The 13,621-nt window shown below is 37.8% G+C and overlaps 1 protein-coding gene across 1 annotated transcript in view; it reads right to left on the bottom strand.

Moving 5' to 3' along the window:
* LOC140923553 (uncharacterized) overlaps positions 1 to 11,014 on the bottom strand; it is a 38,081-nt gene extending 27,067 nt beyond the window's left edge. Inside the window, exons 1-10 of the mRNA XM_073373626.1 lie at positions 10,987 to 11,014; positions 10,152 to 10,430; positions 9,427 to 9,624; positions 9,049 to 9,231; positions 8,696 to 8,944; positions 7,208 to 7,402; positions 6,670 to 6,861; positions 5,690 to 5,890; positions 4,596 to 4,844; positions 188 to 382 (exon numbers count right to left, since the gene is read on the bottom strand). Of these exons, the coding sequence (XP_073229727.1) occupies positions 188 to 382; positions 4,596 to 4,844; positions 5,690 to 5,890; positions 6,670 to 6,861; positions 7,208 to 7,402; positions 8,696 to 8,944; positions 9,049 to 9,231; positions 9,427 to 9,624; positions 10,152 to 10,430; positions 10,987 to 11,014 (1,969 nt within the window). The remainder of the gene's footprint in view (positions 1 to 187; positions 383 to 4,595; positions 4,845 to 5,689; positions 5,891 to 6,669; positions 6,862 to 7,207; positions 7,403 to 8,695; positions 8,945 to 9,048; positions 9,232 to 9,426; positions 9,625 to 10,151; positions 10,431 to 10,986) is intronic.
* Positions 11,015 to 13,621: the final 2,607 nt, after the last annotated feature.

Below are 13,621 nucleotides of genomic sequence, written 5' to 3'. Positions count from 1 at the left end.
TTATCGAGAGAAAACAATTTTAGCTAGTAAATGCGATTCAGCTGCCATTTTTTTGGTTTTCAAAGCCGCCGCTTTTCGCTACTAGTGGGCTATAACATATAGCCTAGTGATTGGCTCAACCAATGAGAACGCAGCATTGATAATAGACCACTAGTTGGATTTTACTAACACGTGATATATAACTTACATTCACACATTGTATCATTTCCAGTCCAGAAGCCAAATGAGCTCGTCTGATTATTTTCACAAGCTCTTTTGGCCGAACCCAGCATGATGTAACCAGGTTGGCACCTGAAGGAACACTCTGAACCATAAATGTTATCCATGGTGCAATGTTTGCTGCCTCCAGCTGGTGCATATAACCTGGGCAGGCATCTTACCACTGAACGACAGTACAAAATGAAATGTTTGTTAAAATCGCAACGTTCCTTGGAGTTCATTGTATTTTCAATAAATCTAGAGTAATGATATAACGTTTGTACGTTGAGAGGTTTGCAACGCTATAAAGCAACAAGAAACTAACAATGGCGAGCACGGAGCACCTCTAGTAACAGAATCTGGTATCTAATCTTCCGGCAATGTTTGGTTGTCACGTGCATGAAAGTACGGCAAACGTACGCGTGTCCAGCCCACCATGTAAAGTAATGAGAAATAACACACTTAAACCAGATCAAGCGGCCATGTTTTGGTTTAATTTTATCCTTGGCTTAAGTACAAATTTTATTTTATTGCAAGTCTTTCCAATTTTAGTGGAGGAAATCGATCGAGAGGTCCGCATGGCGACGGACCAGTTTGCGGAAGAGATGAACCAGGAATGAATACCAAATCTTTGGGATAAAAGGCCAACAGCATGACGTTTTTATTTGATTTTAAAAAAAAGCGCTAAATTAAGCGACAATTAACATTTCATCAGGAAAGGTGCGAAAGAAAAAACCGCCAAAGAAACCAAAGATAATTAATAGCTACAACAGTCATCTTGAAACAAGAATCGATACTTTCATTCTTTTATAAAGTGGATATACGCCATAAACATCAAAGTCATTTGAAAGCTGTCAAAATGGAGCATCTTTTGATCATATCAAATGACCCTAACGCGGTTTCAGGTACCCTACCCATCGACGTCACGTATTTTGGAAGCTTGTTGGATCGTGGGCTCAGTTTTTGGCCACTATTTCCTTCATTCTTTCAATTCCACACCTACGTGTTTTAATCTGTACTGAGTCTGTTGTTTACTTAGGGATTTTAAGAATCTAGGTCTTTTGTTCTGTTTTATTTTATTTTATTATTGTTATTATTCAACACTTTATTACACATTTTTATACAAGGGAAAAAAAGCGATTACGAAAGCAGCGAAGGAAATTGTTCAAAAAAATGTAAAGAAAATATCATTAAGCTTAAACATAAGAAAAAAAGATATAGGCAATGGTTGTAAAAGAAAAGCATGCAAAGCTATACAAACGAGATTATCAGGGGTATATTGGAGGGCGGCGCCAAAAGAGAGTTTTAACTCTGTTTAGATGCTGTTTAGAAAAGTCTCTTCTTTAGGTAGGGACTGATTAGCGGTTTCGTGCACGTGTTTTCTGTGGATCGATTTGACACATTTAAGATATCTATATAGTGTCAGGGTTAGTTCATTTGTTTTACAGAGCCAAATGTAGTGCCTGGCTGTAAGAAGGCAAAAATTTACTTGTTGATGTAACTTTGAAGAAGCAGGCCTTAAACCAATTGCCTGAGCAATATCTAAGGAAAAATTGCTTTGAACAACCTGGAAAGCCTTTAGGAGCGCAATTACGTTTTCCCAGAAAGATTATGTTATGGGCAGGGCAGCTCCAGAAAAGGTGTGTTAATGAGCTTTTCCTGTTCAACATTACAAAAAAAGCACCGGGGGTTTTCCTTTATTTGTCTCTTAGTCAAAAAGTCATTTGTTGGCAATCTCCTGTGCAGAAGTTTAAACTGAAACTTACGGAGTTTTGTGCTTCCCGTAATTTTTGAAGCTAGCTGGTAAACAGCGGTCCAGTTCACACCATTTTGTGGTAGGCAGCAAGCTTCCGTCCATTTGTACTGGCTATTGGTAGGGGGAGAGGCTTTCTTTGCAACAAGAGCGTTATATGCAAGTCTACTCGGTTTTTGACATTTGGATAATGCAGTCAAAAAGCTCTCATATTCGTCGCAGTTGTTTGTACAGTCTATTAGATTACTTCTTTTCCAGAGTGATTTAAGAGTAGAAAGAAGACTACAGTAAGTCAATGGTTGAATCTCTTAGTCGTATTTGTTCTGCAGCTCTTGAAGGGTGAGAAAATTATTATTGTTGCCTTTCAGGTGTTTTATTTTTCCAAGTCAAGTTTGAGTCACAAGTGACACCTAAGTATTTGACCGTGGAAACTTCTTGGATGTTCACACCATCAATTTTTAAATTTAATGACTTGTATGGTTTAAGTCTCTTAGAATGAAAAAAGAACAAATTTGTTTTCAAAATACTGAGAGCTAGTCTATTAGATTTCATCCACTCAGCCACTGCATGGAGCTCTTGATTTAAGGATCAATTCAAGATCATTAAGGTTTTTACGTGAACAATATATATTAGTGTCATCAGCACTATAAGTGAAAACTAAGCAGTTTCGAGGTGTTCGGTAAATCATTCAATCTCGACCTGGAGCTCTGGGCATGTAGAGGAGAGAGATCCGAGAATGTAAATCATTAATATATAGCAAAAACATCAGGAGACCACGAATGGATCCCTGAGGTACTCCACTGGTGATTGAGAGAGAATCAGATTTATGGCCATTTATACATACAAATTGTTCTCTATTGGACAGATACGATTGAAACCAGTCATAGGCTTTACCTATCACTCCGTAATGATTCAGTTTTGATAAAAGAATGGAATGATTAACTTTTTCATTCCTTTTTTAGATCAATAAAAATGCCATAGCCAAACTCATTGTTGTCAATTGAGTTACGGATTGATTCAGTAATTTGTATCAGTGCATGATTTGTCGAGCATTTTTGCCTAGAGCCAAATTGAAGTGGATAAAGAATGTTACGAGATTCAAGATAAACATAAAGGCGCTTCAACAAAGCCTTTTCAAAAATTTAACTAAAAATAGATAGAACTGATATTGGCCTATAGTTATCTTTGTCTTCCCTAGAGCCTTTCTTAAAAACTGGGGTAACTTTTGCCAATTTAAGTTTACTGGGGAAAATACCACAGAGAAAAGAATCATCAATTAGGGTTGAAATAAGTGGGGAAATATATGAGTCTTAAGAATTTTTAGCAATGGGACTGGAATACTATAGGGACCAATGAATTTGTTATTGTCCATTTGAGATATGTATGAATCAACTTTAACTGAAGTAACGGGGGAGAGAAACATTGCGTCAGAAAAATTGCCCTTCAGAAAAGAGGTTGGACAACAGTTCCCACACGGAATGTCTTTGTCATTGTTTTTACCCACATCAACAAAGAAATTATTAAAAATGTTAGCAATAGCACAGGGATTGTAAAAACAGTTTTTCCACTCTCAAGAATACTGGGAATGTAATCAGCTCTTACTTTACTAATGTTGATGATTGATCTAATTCCAGACCAGATTTTTTTCATATTATTCTTATTACACAAAAAGTAATTCTTGAAATAATCAGATTTGCTCGCTTTAACATCTTTGACAACACTATTCCTGAATTTCTTTTAAATATATCAAATTTGGATTTTCATGTTTACACCTAATGATTTTGGAATAGAGCTTATCTCTAAATCGTATTTCGGTAAAATTAGGTTTAGTAATCCGGCGGGGCTTAGTAGATAACTTAATTTCACGTTTGGAGAGCTTTCTACGTAGTACATGAGAATTTATAAATTGAGATATCTGATCATAGAAAATATCAAATTTAGTGTTGGCATCCACATAATCACTTGAGATGTTATTCCAGTCTAGAAGTGAGAAATCATTGATAAATTTCTCTTCATCAAATTTGGAAAAGTCATTTTTATAATAATTTAAAACTTTATAGTTTACTTTGAGATTGTCTACAATCAAGAATTGAGGAAGATGATCAGAGGTTTTAGAGACTAGGTTACCACTGATGACATTCATAGCATAAGTATTTGCATATATATTATCAGTGAGCGTTGCTAATCTTTCAGTAATACGTGTTGGTTGTAAGATATAAGGTTGAAAAAAAAAGAGTTTAGCATTAGTAAGAAATCATTAGATTCAGGATGACTTTCACAATTTAACAGGTTAATATTAAAATCACCCATAATGAAGATGGACTTATTTTCACTAGTTAGCTGAGATAAAGTTGACTCGAGATGTTCTTTGAACCTTACAGGGCAAACGGAAGAGTGTCTATAGGCACAGCAACATAGAATATTTTTAGCTTTAGTACCAACTATTTCAACCCAGATAGTCTCAAAACCTGAGGAGTAGTTTTCTCTAGTCTCACTATTGCCTAAGGCATGAAAAGGAGATTTCATCAATGCAAGTATATTGAAAGTAAGTGATAGTATTACGAGGAAAGACTTTGATGGGTACCTATGACGTTTTTTAAATGAAGTAACTTAGATTTGAGGTCAAATGATACTAAACAGATACCTGTAACAACGACGTTGAATGTGCATTCCCCAATGTTCCCTGCTCCGTCAATGGCTCTATACCGGATATTGTGCGTGCCAGCAGAGAATCTTTCCCCTGGTCCCTTTCCTGTAAGCGTCATGTTTGGTATGACGCCGGAATTGTCTGTAGCCGTAGGAGGTATCCACAATGCTGTTGCCGACGTGGTACCTCGCTCGGCAGTTTTGTAGATATTTGTAGGACAGTTTGGAAACGTCGGCCGTGAAAAGTCTCGGAATAAAATAAACAGTTAGCAAATAACCTAATCAGATTACGAATAAGCAACCGAAAGTGTGTAATCACCCATCCTGTAACTTTGAATGCAAATTCTTTCTTTATAATCACATTTGTATTTCCTTATAATTTGAGAAAAGTCAAAACTTTGCGTTTTAGTCTTTAATAATCACACCCTCCTACACAAAGTCCAGGTAATGTCACCAGAATGTGTGACAGCCGACTGCCAAAGCAGCTACTGTCAGAAGTCCATGACTGTATGGAGAACAATGTTAGGACAAGTGCTCGATTTGGTCGCAGAAGAAACGTTTCAAAGCCTGCCTCAAAAATTCCCTCAAGGACCTGGACATCAACCCCAGTTCTTAAGAGTCGCTTACTCAGGACTGTCCAACTTGGCTTAGCAAAGTCACCACTGGGCCTCTTGCGGCAGAAAACCGACGGAACGCAGTACCACAGAGGAAACGTGCCGCTCGCAAAGCCAGAGCAACCTCCACTTCCACTGCAGCACCCATGTACACTCATATCCTATGCGAGGGCGAGCCTTCTGGCTCGGATTGGCCTCACCACAAGCATCTTCGGACCCATCGTCGCTAGTCCTCAGTCTGAAGTCGTGGTCATCTTCGACTTTTTTCGAAGGACGAACAACAACGTCTTGAATAAATATTGAACTAGCTAACGCGACGAGACTTGTTTGTTCTACAATCAGCACATTAGTCACAATACTAGTCAAATAGTGCTATAAGGTAAACACGCGTTGTTATTCAATGAAAGTAATTTGCTTTTATGAGGCCAAGGTTTTTATGCCACACATAATTTCATTCATATTCTGATATGGTCTTTACCTGTACAGAAGGGGTTTCCCAGTGGGGTCCAGGTCTTACTCTGTCCACAAATTTTCAGCCCAGAGCCTTGAAGCTGGTACCCACTCTTACAAGTGAAGCGACACTCTGTTGCATAACCAAGGACAGCACTTGAGTTTGAGCAGTCAGGCGGGTCAAAGATAAGTCCCTCTGGTCTTATAGTTATAGCAGGGCATGTCACGGCTGAAAGACATCATTATGTCTGTTACTAGCTGCTGAATTCTTTCCGAACCTTTTTGCATCGTTTTACAATTAAACTAGTAGAAATTCGTCTCTTTGGGTACGATTAATCCAAGCACTCTTCAGTTAGAGTTTTTTGTATAATTTTGGCTTTGTTTTAGTTTTGAATATGCACCTTTGTTTCTTCTTACTTGCAATCATTTTGGGTGATACGTTTGTCGAGTTGGATCAAGTTTAATAGACCTCTTTATATTAGCAGGTATGTTTTGGTTTCCCAGTACAGATCATGTGATAATACTCTAGAGAAATGTTTCTTTTCAATTTCATCTTATTCACGTTTCATATTATTCAAGTTCCCCTGGGAACTCTAATGAGAAAAAAAACTTTCAAGCTAAAGAGGACTATTCACTTCATAGATTTTTCTCGTGTTTTTGTAATAGGCAAATCATATCCCGGGAATTGCATCATAGGCGAGGTGACCGACTCCTGAACATGTCTGGTCATACCATCATGCATCGTATATAATGTCATGTCATTATCTTATCGAGATTGCGCTCAATATCCTGTTCGTTATAATCATTATTATTACTGACTACTTAGACGATGACGATAAAAAAGATGATAGCGTTTATCATTAATATTATTATTGCTAATTGGTTGTATGATAACTGACGTTATTCTCATCTACACGAATTACACACTGGCGTCTGTGTTGATTGAATATACACCTGATCAAACAGAGAGTCCTGTGAAGATTTCAACTTATCAATTATTGTCCTTACCCTGGCACTGAAGAGGTCTTCCACTCCATTGTTGGTTCTCCTGACATGTTCTTTGTGCAGATCCATTTACTGACTCGAATCCCAGATTGCAACTGAAAAAGCAGGTAGTTCCATAGCTAGCGGTTGGAGCGCTGCACCCGTACCCAGACTTTACTGCGTCATCAGGGGTATCCAAAGACGGGCACTTGATAACTGTAACAAAAAAGAAAATTAGAAAAAGGAAGAAAGAAAGAAAGAAAAAAAAACCTTGGTGTACAATGAAAAATATAAACAATTACCGCCTTATCATGGACATCGTAAGATGGGCGTTATTACAATGTAATTGTAATAATAATAATAATAATAAATATTCTTCTTATTATTATTAATGACTGTAACGGAATGATACGTAAAAGAACGATAAAAATGTCAACGATTCGCCTATCACAACTACAATATTATATGGCCAACAAAGTAGAGTGATCAAGTGAATAATGATCCTCGCAGTTGTGAACAAGTGACATAGAAAGGCATATCTTAGCTTACTTTTTTAACTTACCCTCGCATTGAGTAGCGTTTCCTGTCCAATATACTTGGTTTACTCCAGACGTCTTGTTGCAGCTTCTAACCACAGATCCCTTCAGCTTAAATCCCTTGTTGCACTGAAAGTGACAAATGCTCCCGTACACATTGTTACACGCGACAGACATCAGCCTTCCATTGGCAGGAGGAAGAAGAACAGGACATCTAAGAACTGAATGAGGAAGCATTGTTATTGGTTTGAACAAGTACTGTAAAGTGAAAGGTATGTTAAATGTTGATGGTATTATAACTAGAAACGCGTGTGTCGCAGAACCTCGGGGAGCTCGGGGGGAGACCCATTAAATGTCAGGGATGGAAGAATTGGAGTAAATTGTGTACCTTGTAAGGGCAAGTTTCAACACTCTAATGGCTCTAATATTGAAAAGTGAGATGTAGTTAATTTCCTTTTGGTTGGAGTAAATTTGATCCCAGTGCTCTGTCGTTAAAACTATTTTCTGGGATTTTAATGGGGTTGGTGTTGTTAAGGAAGGGTAACCAATGCTTCATAGTTGATGTTATTATAATAATCAACTGACGATACTCAAATCTCTTTAAACCTAAATGATATCTTCCGTCAGGTTGTCAAAGCGTACGTAAGTCTCAGTCTGTCCGGCAAAGCATTACAAGCAGTCCTATTCAGGACTTCTCTCACTCGGACAATTATACGTTAACTTTCTTGCAAAACTGGTTCATTTCACTTGTTGCGTCGGGTGTACTTCAATCATTTCCAGTCCCCGTTAATAAGGAATTGCTTGGTTCATAACATTTCTCCTTTAAGGTGGCTCCGTAATTAATACAAGAGCATTTAGCTGTGACAAATTTTCCGTCATAACTTTTTGGTTTTTAACGCGATGGCTGCGAAACTTTGCAAAGAACAACAGTCATCATTCGGCAATAATACGAAATATTCTGATTTCATTGATGGTAAATATTTCTTGAGAAATTAGCGCTTAAGAGGACCCTACTATTCAAAGAAAATCGCGTCTAGTAAAAAATTTTGCTGATATTTTTTACTGAAATTTCTGGTATCGGCTTTAATTGATATAATAAATATGCCAGAGGAATTTCAGAAAAATCGTTGGAGCAAAAGTCCGTAACTAAAAATTTTTTACTAGACGCGATTTTCTTTGAACAGTAGGGTCTTTTTAAGCGCTTATTTCTCAAGAAATATTTACCATCAATGAAATCAGAATATTTCGTATTATTGCCTAATGATAACTGTTGTTCTTTGCAAAGTTTCGCAGCCATCGCGTTAAAAACCAAAAAGTTATGACGGAAAATTTGTCACAGCTAAATGCTCTTGTATTAATTACGGAGCCACCTTAACTTCAATTCTTTCTTGGTCCTATTATAATTATTCCTTTTGTTGTTGTTGGCTTCCTAGAAGTTGTTAAACAATATGATGCTTGACACTGCTTTTTTATTGACGCGAAATAATCAACATATTTTTTACGGATTATAATACCTTGAACATTGACTCTAAACTGGCAAATCTCTGTATTTCCGGACGGATCTCTCGCAGTATAAATCACAGTATGGCTTCCCTCAGAAAAAATGTGTGGCGACGTCACATCTGGTAGCACGGTGACGGTCGCATGTTCATTATCTGTAGCCTTTATTGGTCCCCAGCTCACTGTAGCCGTGGTTTTACCCTCGTCAGCAACAACGTTTCTCTCTGGCGGGCAGGTTTCTCCAAATGAAGGTCGCTGTGTATCTTTTATGAAGAAAAAAAATACAACATTTTAAGAGTTGCTGAACACGAAGCTTACAAATAGTCGGGAGCTTCTTCATTTTACAGGGTTTTAAGAAGTTTCTTACCTCGACAGTGAAAACCACTTTGTGTCCAGTACCCGTTATCACATGTGGATGAAGATGGCCCGTATCGTGTGTAGCCTGGACTACATTCGTAGTAGCAGGTTCGATCATGTAAAGGCTTTGTTTTGCAGATTTCCGGAGTGATGTCACCATTGTCAGGAACAGGCTGAGGGGAGCATTCACGTACTGAAAAACGAAAAGTAAATTCTGTTATTGTTCAATGATTTTGTGTTCTAGGAACGGGAGCTCACGTTCATGAAACGACATCGGTGTTGTCAAAATTTACGAAATGAAATCGAGATTTTCTTGAATATTTTGTATCCTTGACAAAAACAGATAGAAACGCAAGGTGTCATTATTATACTTATATCTTCTTTTTACCTTGGCAGTTCGGCGATGATCGTGGACTCCAGTTACCATCATCACCACAACGAGAGGATGAAGGTCCATTTAGCTGATAACCGTTATTACACGTCACAGAACAAGTTGTCCCAGACTGAACTTGAGATTGACCCCTACAAAGGTTTGATAACTCTCCATTGCTAGGAGCGGGCCAGCTACTTGTGGGACAAGTGATTGCTATAGAGAAGATAGTCAGAGAAGGCATGCAATCATCAACATACCCGTATTTTCTCTATTTGCCTCTCGAGCTCACCCCTGGCCCTTTCAGACATAAGATAACAGTCGCGCCGGCCTGCCAACCACATTTTTAATAAAAGTTTATGAGTATAAAAAGTTTTAGGGTTCAAATCGCTCCAATGTAGGAACGTTTGGCGCTGATTCAGCCTCAGCTCATAATAAGACACCTCTTCAATAAGCTATCGGAAATACATACCTAGTGATAAGTTTTTCTTTCGGGCTATATATTCTATGTATCGCTTCTATGTATCGCTTAGTTTGCCTACTCCAATAATTAAAATAGCCAGATCACACCTTGTTGTTTCCCGCAATTTTCGGGCTAGTAAACATGACGCATTCGATAAATGGTGAGAAAAGAAAAGAAAGGCCAGGACATAGCGAAAAAGAGACCACGAAAGTTTAAAAACCATTTTGTATGGACAGATAATTAAGAAAAGAGAAAGGAAAAATGCGCATTGTGTACTTACGGACACACTTTTTCCAGTCTGACTGCGAAACCTTGTAACCAGGGTAGCAATCACAAGAATAGCGACCAATATAATTTCTGCAGCGGTGTCCGCACTCTCCATAGTTGATTTCACACTCGTTACAGTCGATCGATTCTGTGCTACTCCCAACGCAGTCCCTTCCCCCGTTGGCAGGGGATGGATTGTCACACTTTCTATGTCTTGTTCTGTAGCCACCTGAGCATGACGTCAATTCCCAAGAGTCTGGTTGCCAGTCTCCCCATTTGCCATTCCTTGGGGCTAACACAAAAAAATAAATGAATACATATGTAAATTTCATTAAAAACCGCTTTCAAGGACATGGTTAGTGCATTCTTTTGCCCTAGGCAGTTAAGATTGTTTTGACAAATGGTGGGTAATTGCGCTGTCGTCCAATCGGAAAACACGGCTGAGTTGAAAGGTAAAAGAATTGCCTTTCAACAAACCATAATTACCGACGAAAAAAGCAAACATGGACATGAAGATACGGGCAGATTGAAAGCTGTTTCTGAGAGCAAATTATAACAATGTTCACAAATGCTGTAGAGCTACACACTATGACTGGACACTGAATACAGTTTGCAACCCCACAACGTACAGTTGTAACAAATAAGCTTGTTTCTTTCATAGCTTTCGCTAGCGTTAAAGTTGCTCTAAATTTAAATTTGCTTGCAACTACTTTTTGCTTTCAACAATTCTTTGGACACTGAATACAGTTTGCAACCCCACAACGTACAGTTGTAACAAATAAGCTTGTTTCTTTCATAGCTTTCGCTAGCGTTAAAGTTGCTCTAAATTTAAATTTGCTTGCAACTACTTTTTGCTTTCAACAATTCTTCGTCCATTATTTTTCTTTGGTCAAAAGCTATCAAGTCTCGCTTATATGAAACATCTGGAATCGGACGCGTTGTAGGAGTGCCGTGATGTTATACTTGAATGCCGTTGCCGACTAGAATAGTACACAGGATCAAAAGTTAAATTGTGTTGTCTAGAGAGATACACAAATGATATGTTTCAGCGTGGAATGGGCACGAATTTTCTGGGATCTAAATTCTCAAGCTTTTATTGTGTTCTTTCATCGCACATGGGTTGAATAACGAGACTTATTTCTATTTGTATTAGAATGCCTCGGCATAGCGGAAGCGCGGTCCCTTTTTGTAAGCTAACTCAAGTCATCACGAGTCACAAAATTTCGAAAAGAAAGTCTATTTTAAATAGTAAATTCCGTTTTCTTTTCTGTGTCAATAGAAACACCCACCACAGTCGACGGTCGATCCCGTTCGAAATCATAACTTTTTTCGGCACTATACGCATATCTGACAACTGGCGCCAAGGGAAATTAACTTAGAACACCGGTTTGTTTGAACATTGGCTAGGCTCTGCATTTAAATGAGTTTCCAATTATATTCCATGAACGCCTTCAGGAAGAATTTATAGTGACTGTCTAAATGGAGGGGCTTCTGGTATCGGAAGTTCTGTTCGAGCGGAAACTCAGCTTCCAAGCAGAAAGTGTTGATGAAACTACGGGATAAAATAATTTTGAGATAAGCACTCTTAAAAGCAATTCTCGAACAATGGGAAATGAGTGAAGAGAAAGAAGTAATTTTCCCGAAGTAAAGTTAACACTAAATCGAGTGTTTGTCTTTACAAACCAATTGGGCGGACTTAATGCATTAATTAAGTCCACTTTCGGTTCGCGATAAATGTATGATGATATCTTAGATTCCTGAAATTTTATAATAGCGTTAAATAAATCTGAGAACAACAGAAATTATATGCTGAACTTAGACTATAATGTCACATCATGTGCTGGGTAATATTAATGGGAAATAAAACACCCCGAAATCGGTTCACGAGGCAATTCATGAATGTCCACCGCCAGCTCCGAAAGTAATGGAAGCAGTTAGTTTCAATCTTGTGTAGTGAGACTGGTGCCTTCTTTAAACAACGTAGAAGTTGTGTTTTGAATATAGAAAATCATTGAATGTAGAACTAGTATTAGACATAGTTGTTAATACTCCAGACTACTTTTCGATAAATTTCTTCACCAATAGCCCACCCGGTTTTGCAAATATTACACATGACTGGTAAAACTATAGCCTGTCATGATCATATCATTTTAGTTGATAAGATCCACTTCTTGTGATTTTGTTTTTTCCCTATCTAGACTAAATTTCGAAAAATTTCTTCACCGTTTATGTAACAATGGGCAGGATTTGCTAAAGATAACCTTTTTGCGTTTTCAGCTAACGTCCGCATATTTAAGACACTGAAAATTTCAACTTTTAAGTTGCAATGATGTACTTTCAAGACTAACGAAAATTTGCTAGTTTCACCTTATTTGATGACATAATCAGTTCCTCCATCAATAAAAAGGATCTTACGAATTTATCAGCGAAATCCTGATAGAGTTAAGCGTAGGCCTCTCTCTCGACACAGCCTGGATTTATTGACTGACAGGCAGGAAATCTTCAAGTTGAGGTTAGATAAAGTTGTATGTGATCTCTACCAATCTTGATATGTAGGAAATGGTGTCTTAAGGAGGCGATTAAGACTTGATTAAGAGATGCAACCCTATACAAAACCGTTACAGCATGAGAAAGGACTAAAACATGCAGGAAGTTATTACCGGTTGTCTTTGCCATCTAATTCTGAAATTCTAATTTTAAAGAGATCTTTGAAATTTTGTATTTCCTAATAAAACCCTAGAAATGTATGTTCAAGCGGCAACAATAGAAGTGTTAGAAAGAAAGGTCTACGTTTGGATGAAACAGTTTGCATGACGATGAGATAAACTGTTACATCGGAGCCCTTAACATAAGCTACTTACAAGATCCACAACCGCCACATCCCTCCACAGAATTCAATTCGAACAAAAGAATAGCAACCAAAGAAACAGCCAACAATCGGTAGAGAAGAAAAAAATGTTGCATCGTGGCTGAAATCTAGAGCGAATTAGCTATGTGCATTGGTATTGAAAGCCATGCAAATAATTTTTATTCAGTTAATTTTTGTTTTTCCTTTGTTTTAATTTCATTAGCATACAATACCATACCCCAAAACCATGGAAATTCGGGAATGCGGATGGGATTAACCCCTTACTTAAAAAACAGCATTGTTATTGATTCGATTCGTACCTTGCGCAAAACGAAAGGCGGTCGAGAGTCCCCGAATTTAGAAGGTGATGCAGCCCTAGCTGCCGCCTGGACAAGGGAGTGAACGCCATAAAGAATGATATTCCATCGTATTAAGGATACTGATGTAAGTATATGAGCTGTAGTAATAATTTCTCAATAACAATAGAGAACTAACCGATTTTCGTAGGTCGTAAAGTTAGTATTTTTTCATTGTGGTTTATAAGGGATGTGATAAGTCTTGTATACAATGATTATGAATTATGGAAGACGTTTCATAATCTGTTTTTAAGCGGATACCTAATTTCAAAATTCAAA

The sequence above is a fragment of the Porites lutea genome, chromosome 13 (assembly GCF_958299795.1).
Source record: "Porites lutea chromosome 13, jaPorLute2.1, whole genome shotgun sequence".
In the NCBI taxonomy this organism is placed as follows: Eukaryota; Metazoa; Cnidaria; class Anthozoa; order Scleractinia; family Poritidae; genus Porites; species Porites lutea.
The sequence above is the reverse complement of the archived record's forward strand: the minus strand, read 5'-3'. Positions and strand labels throughout refer to the sequence as shown.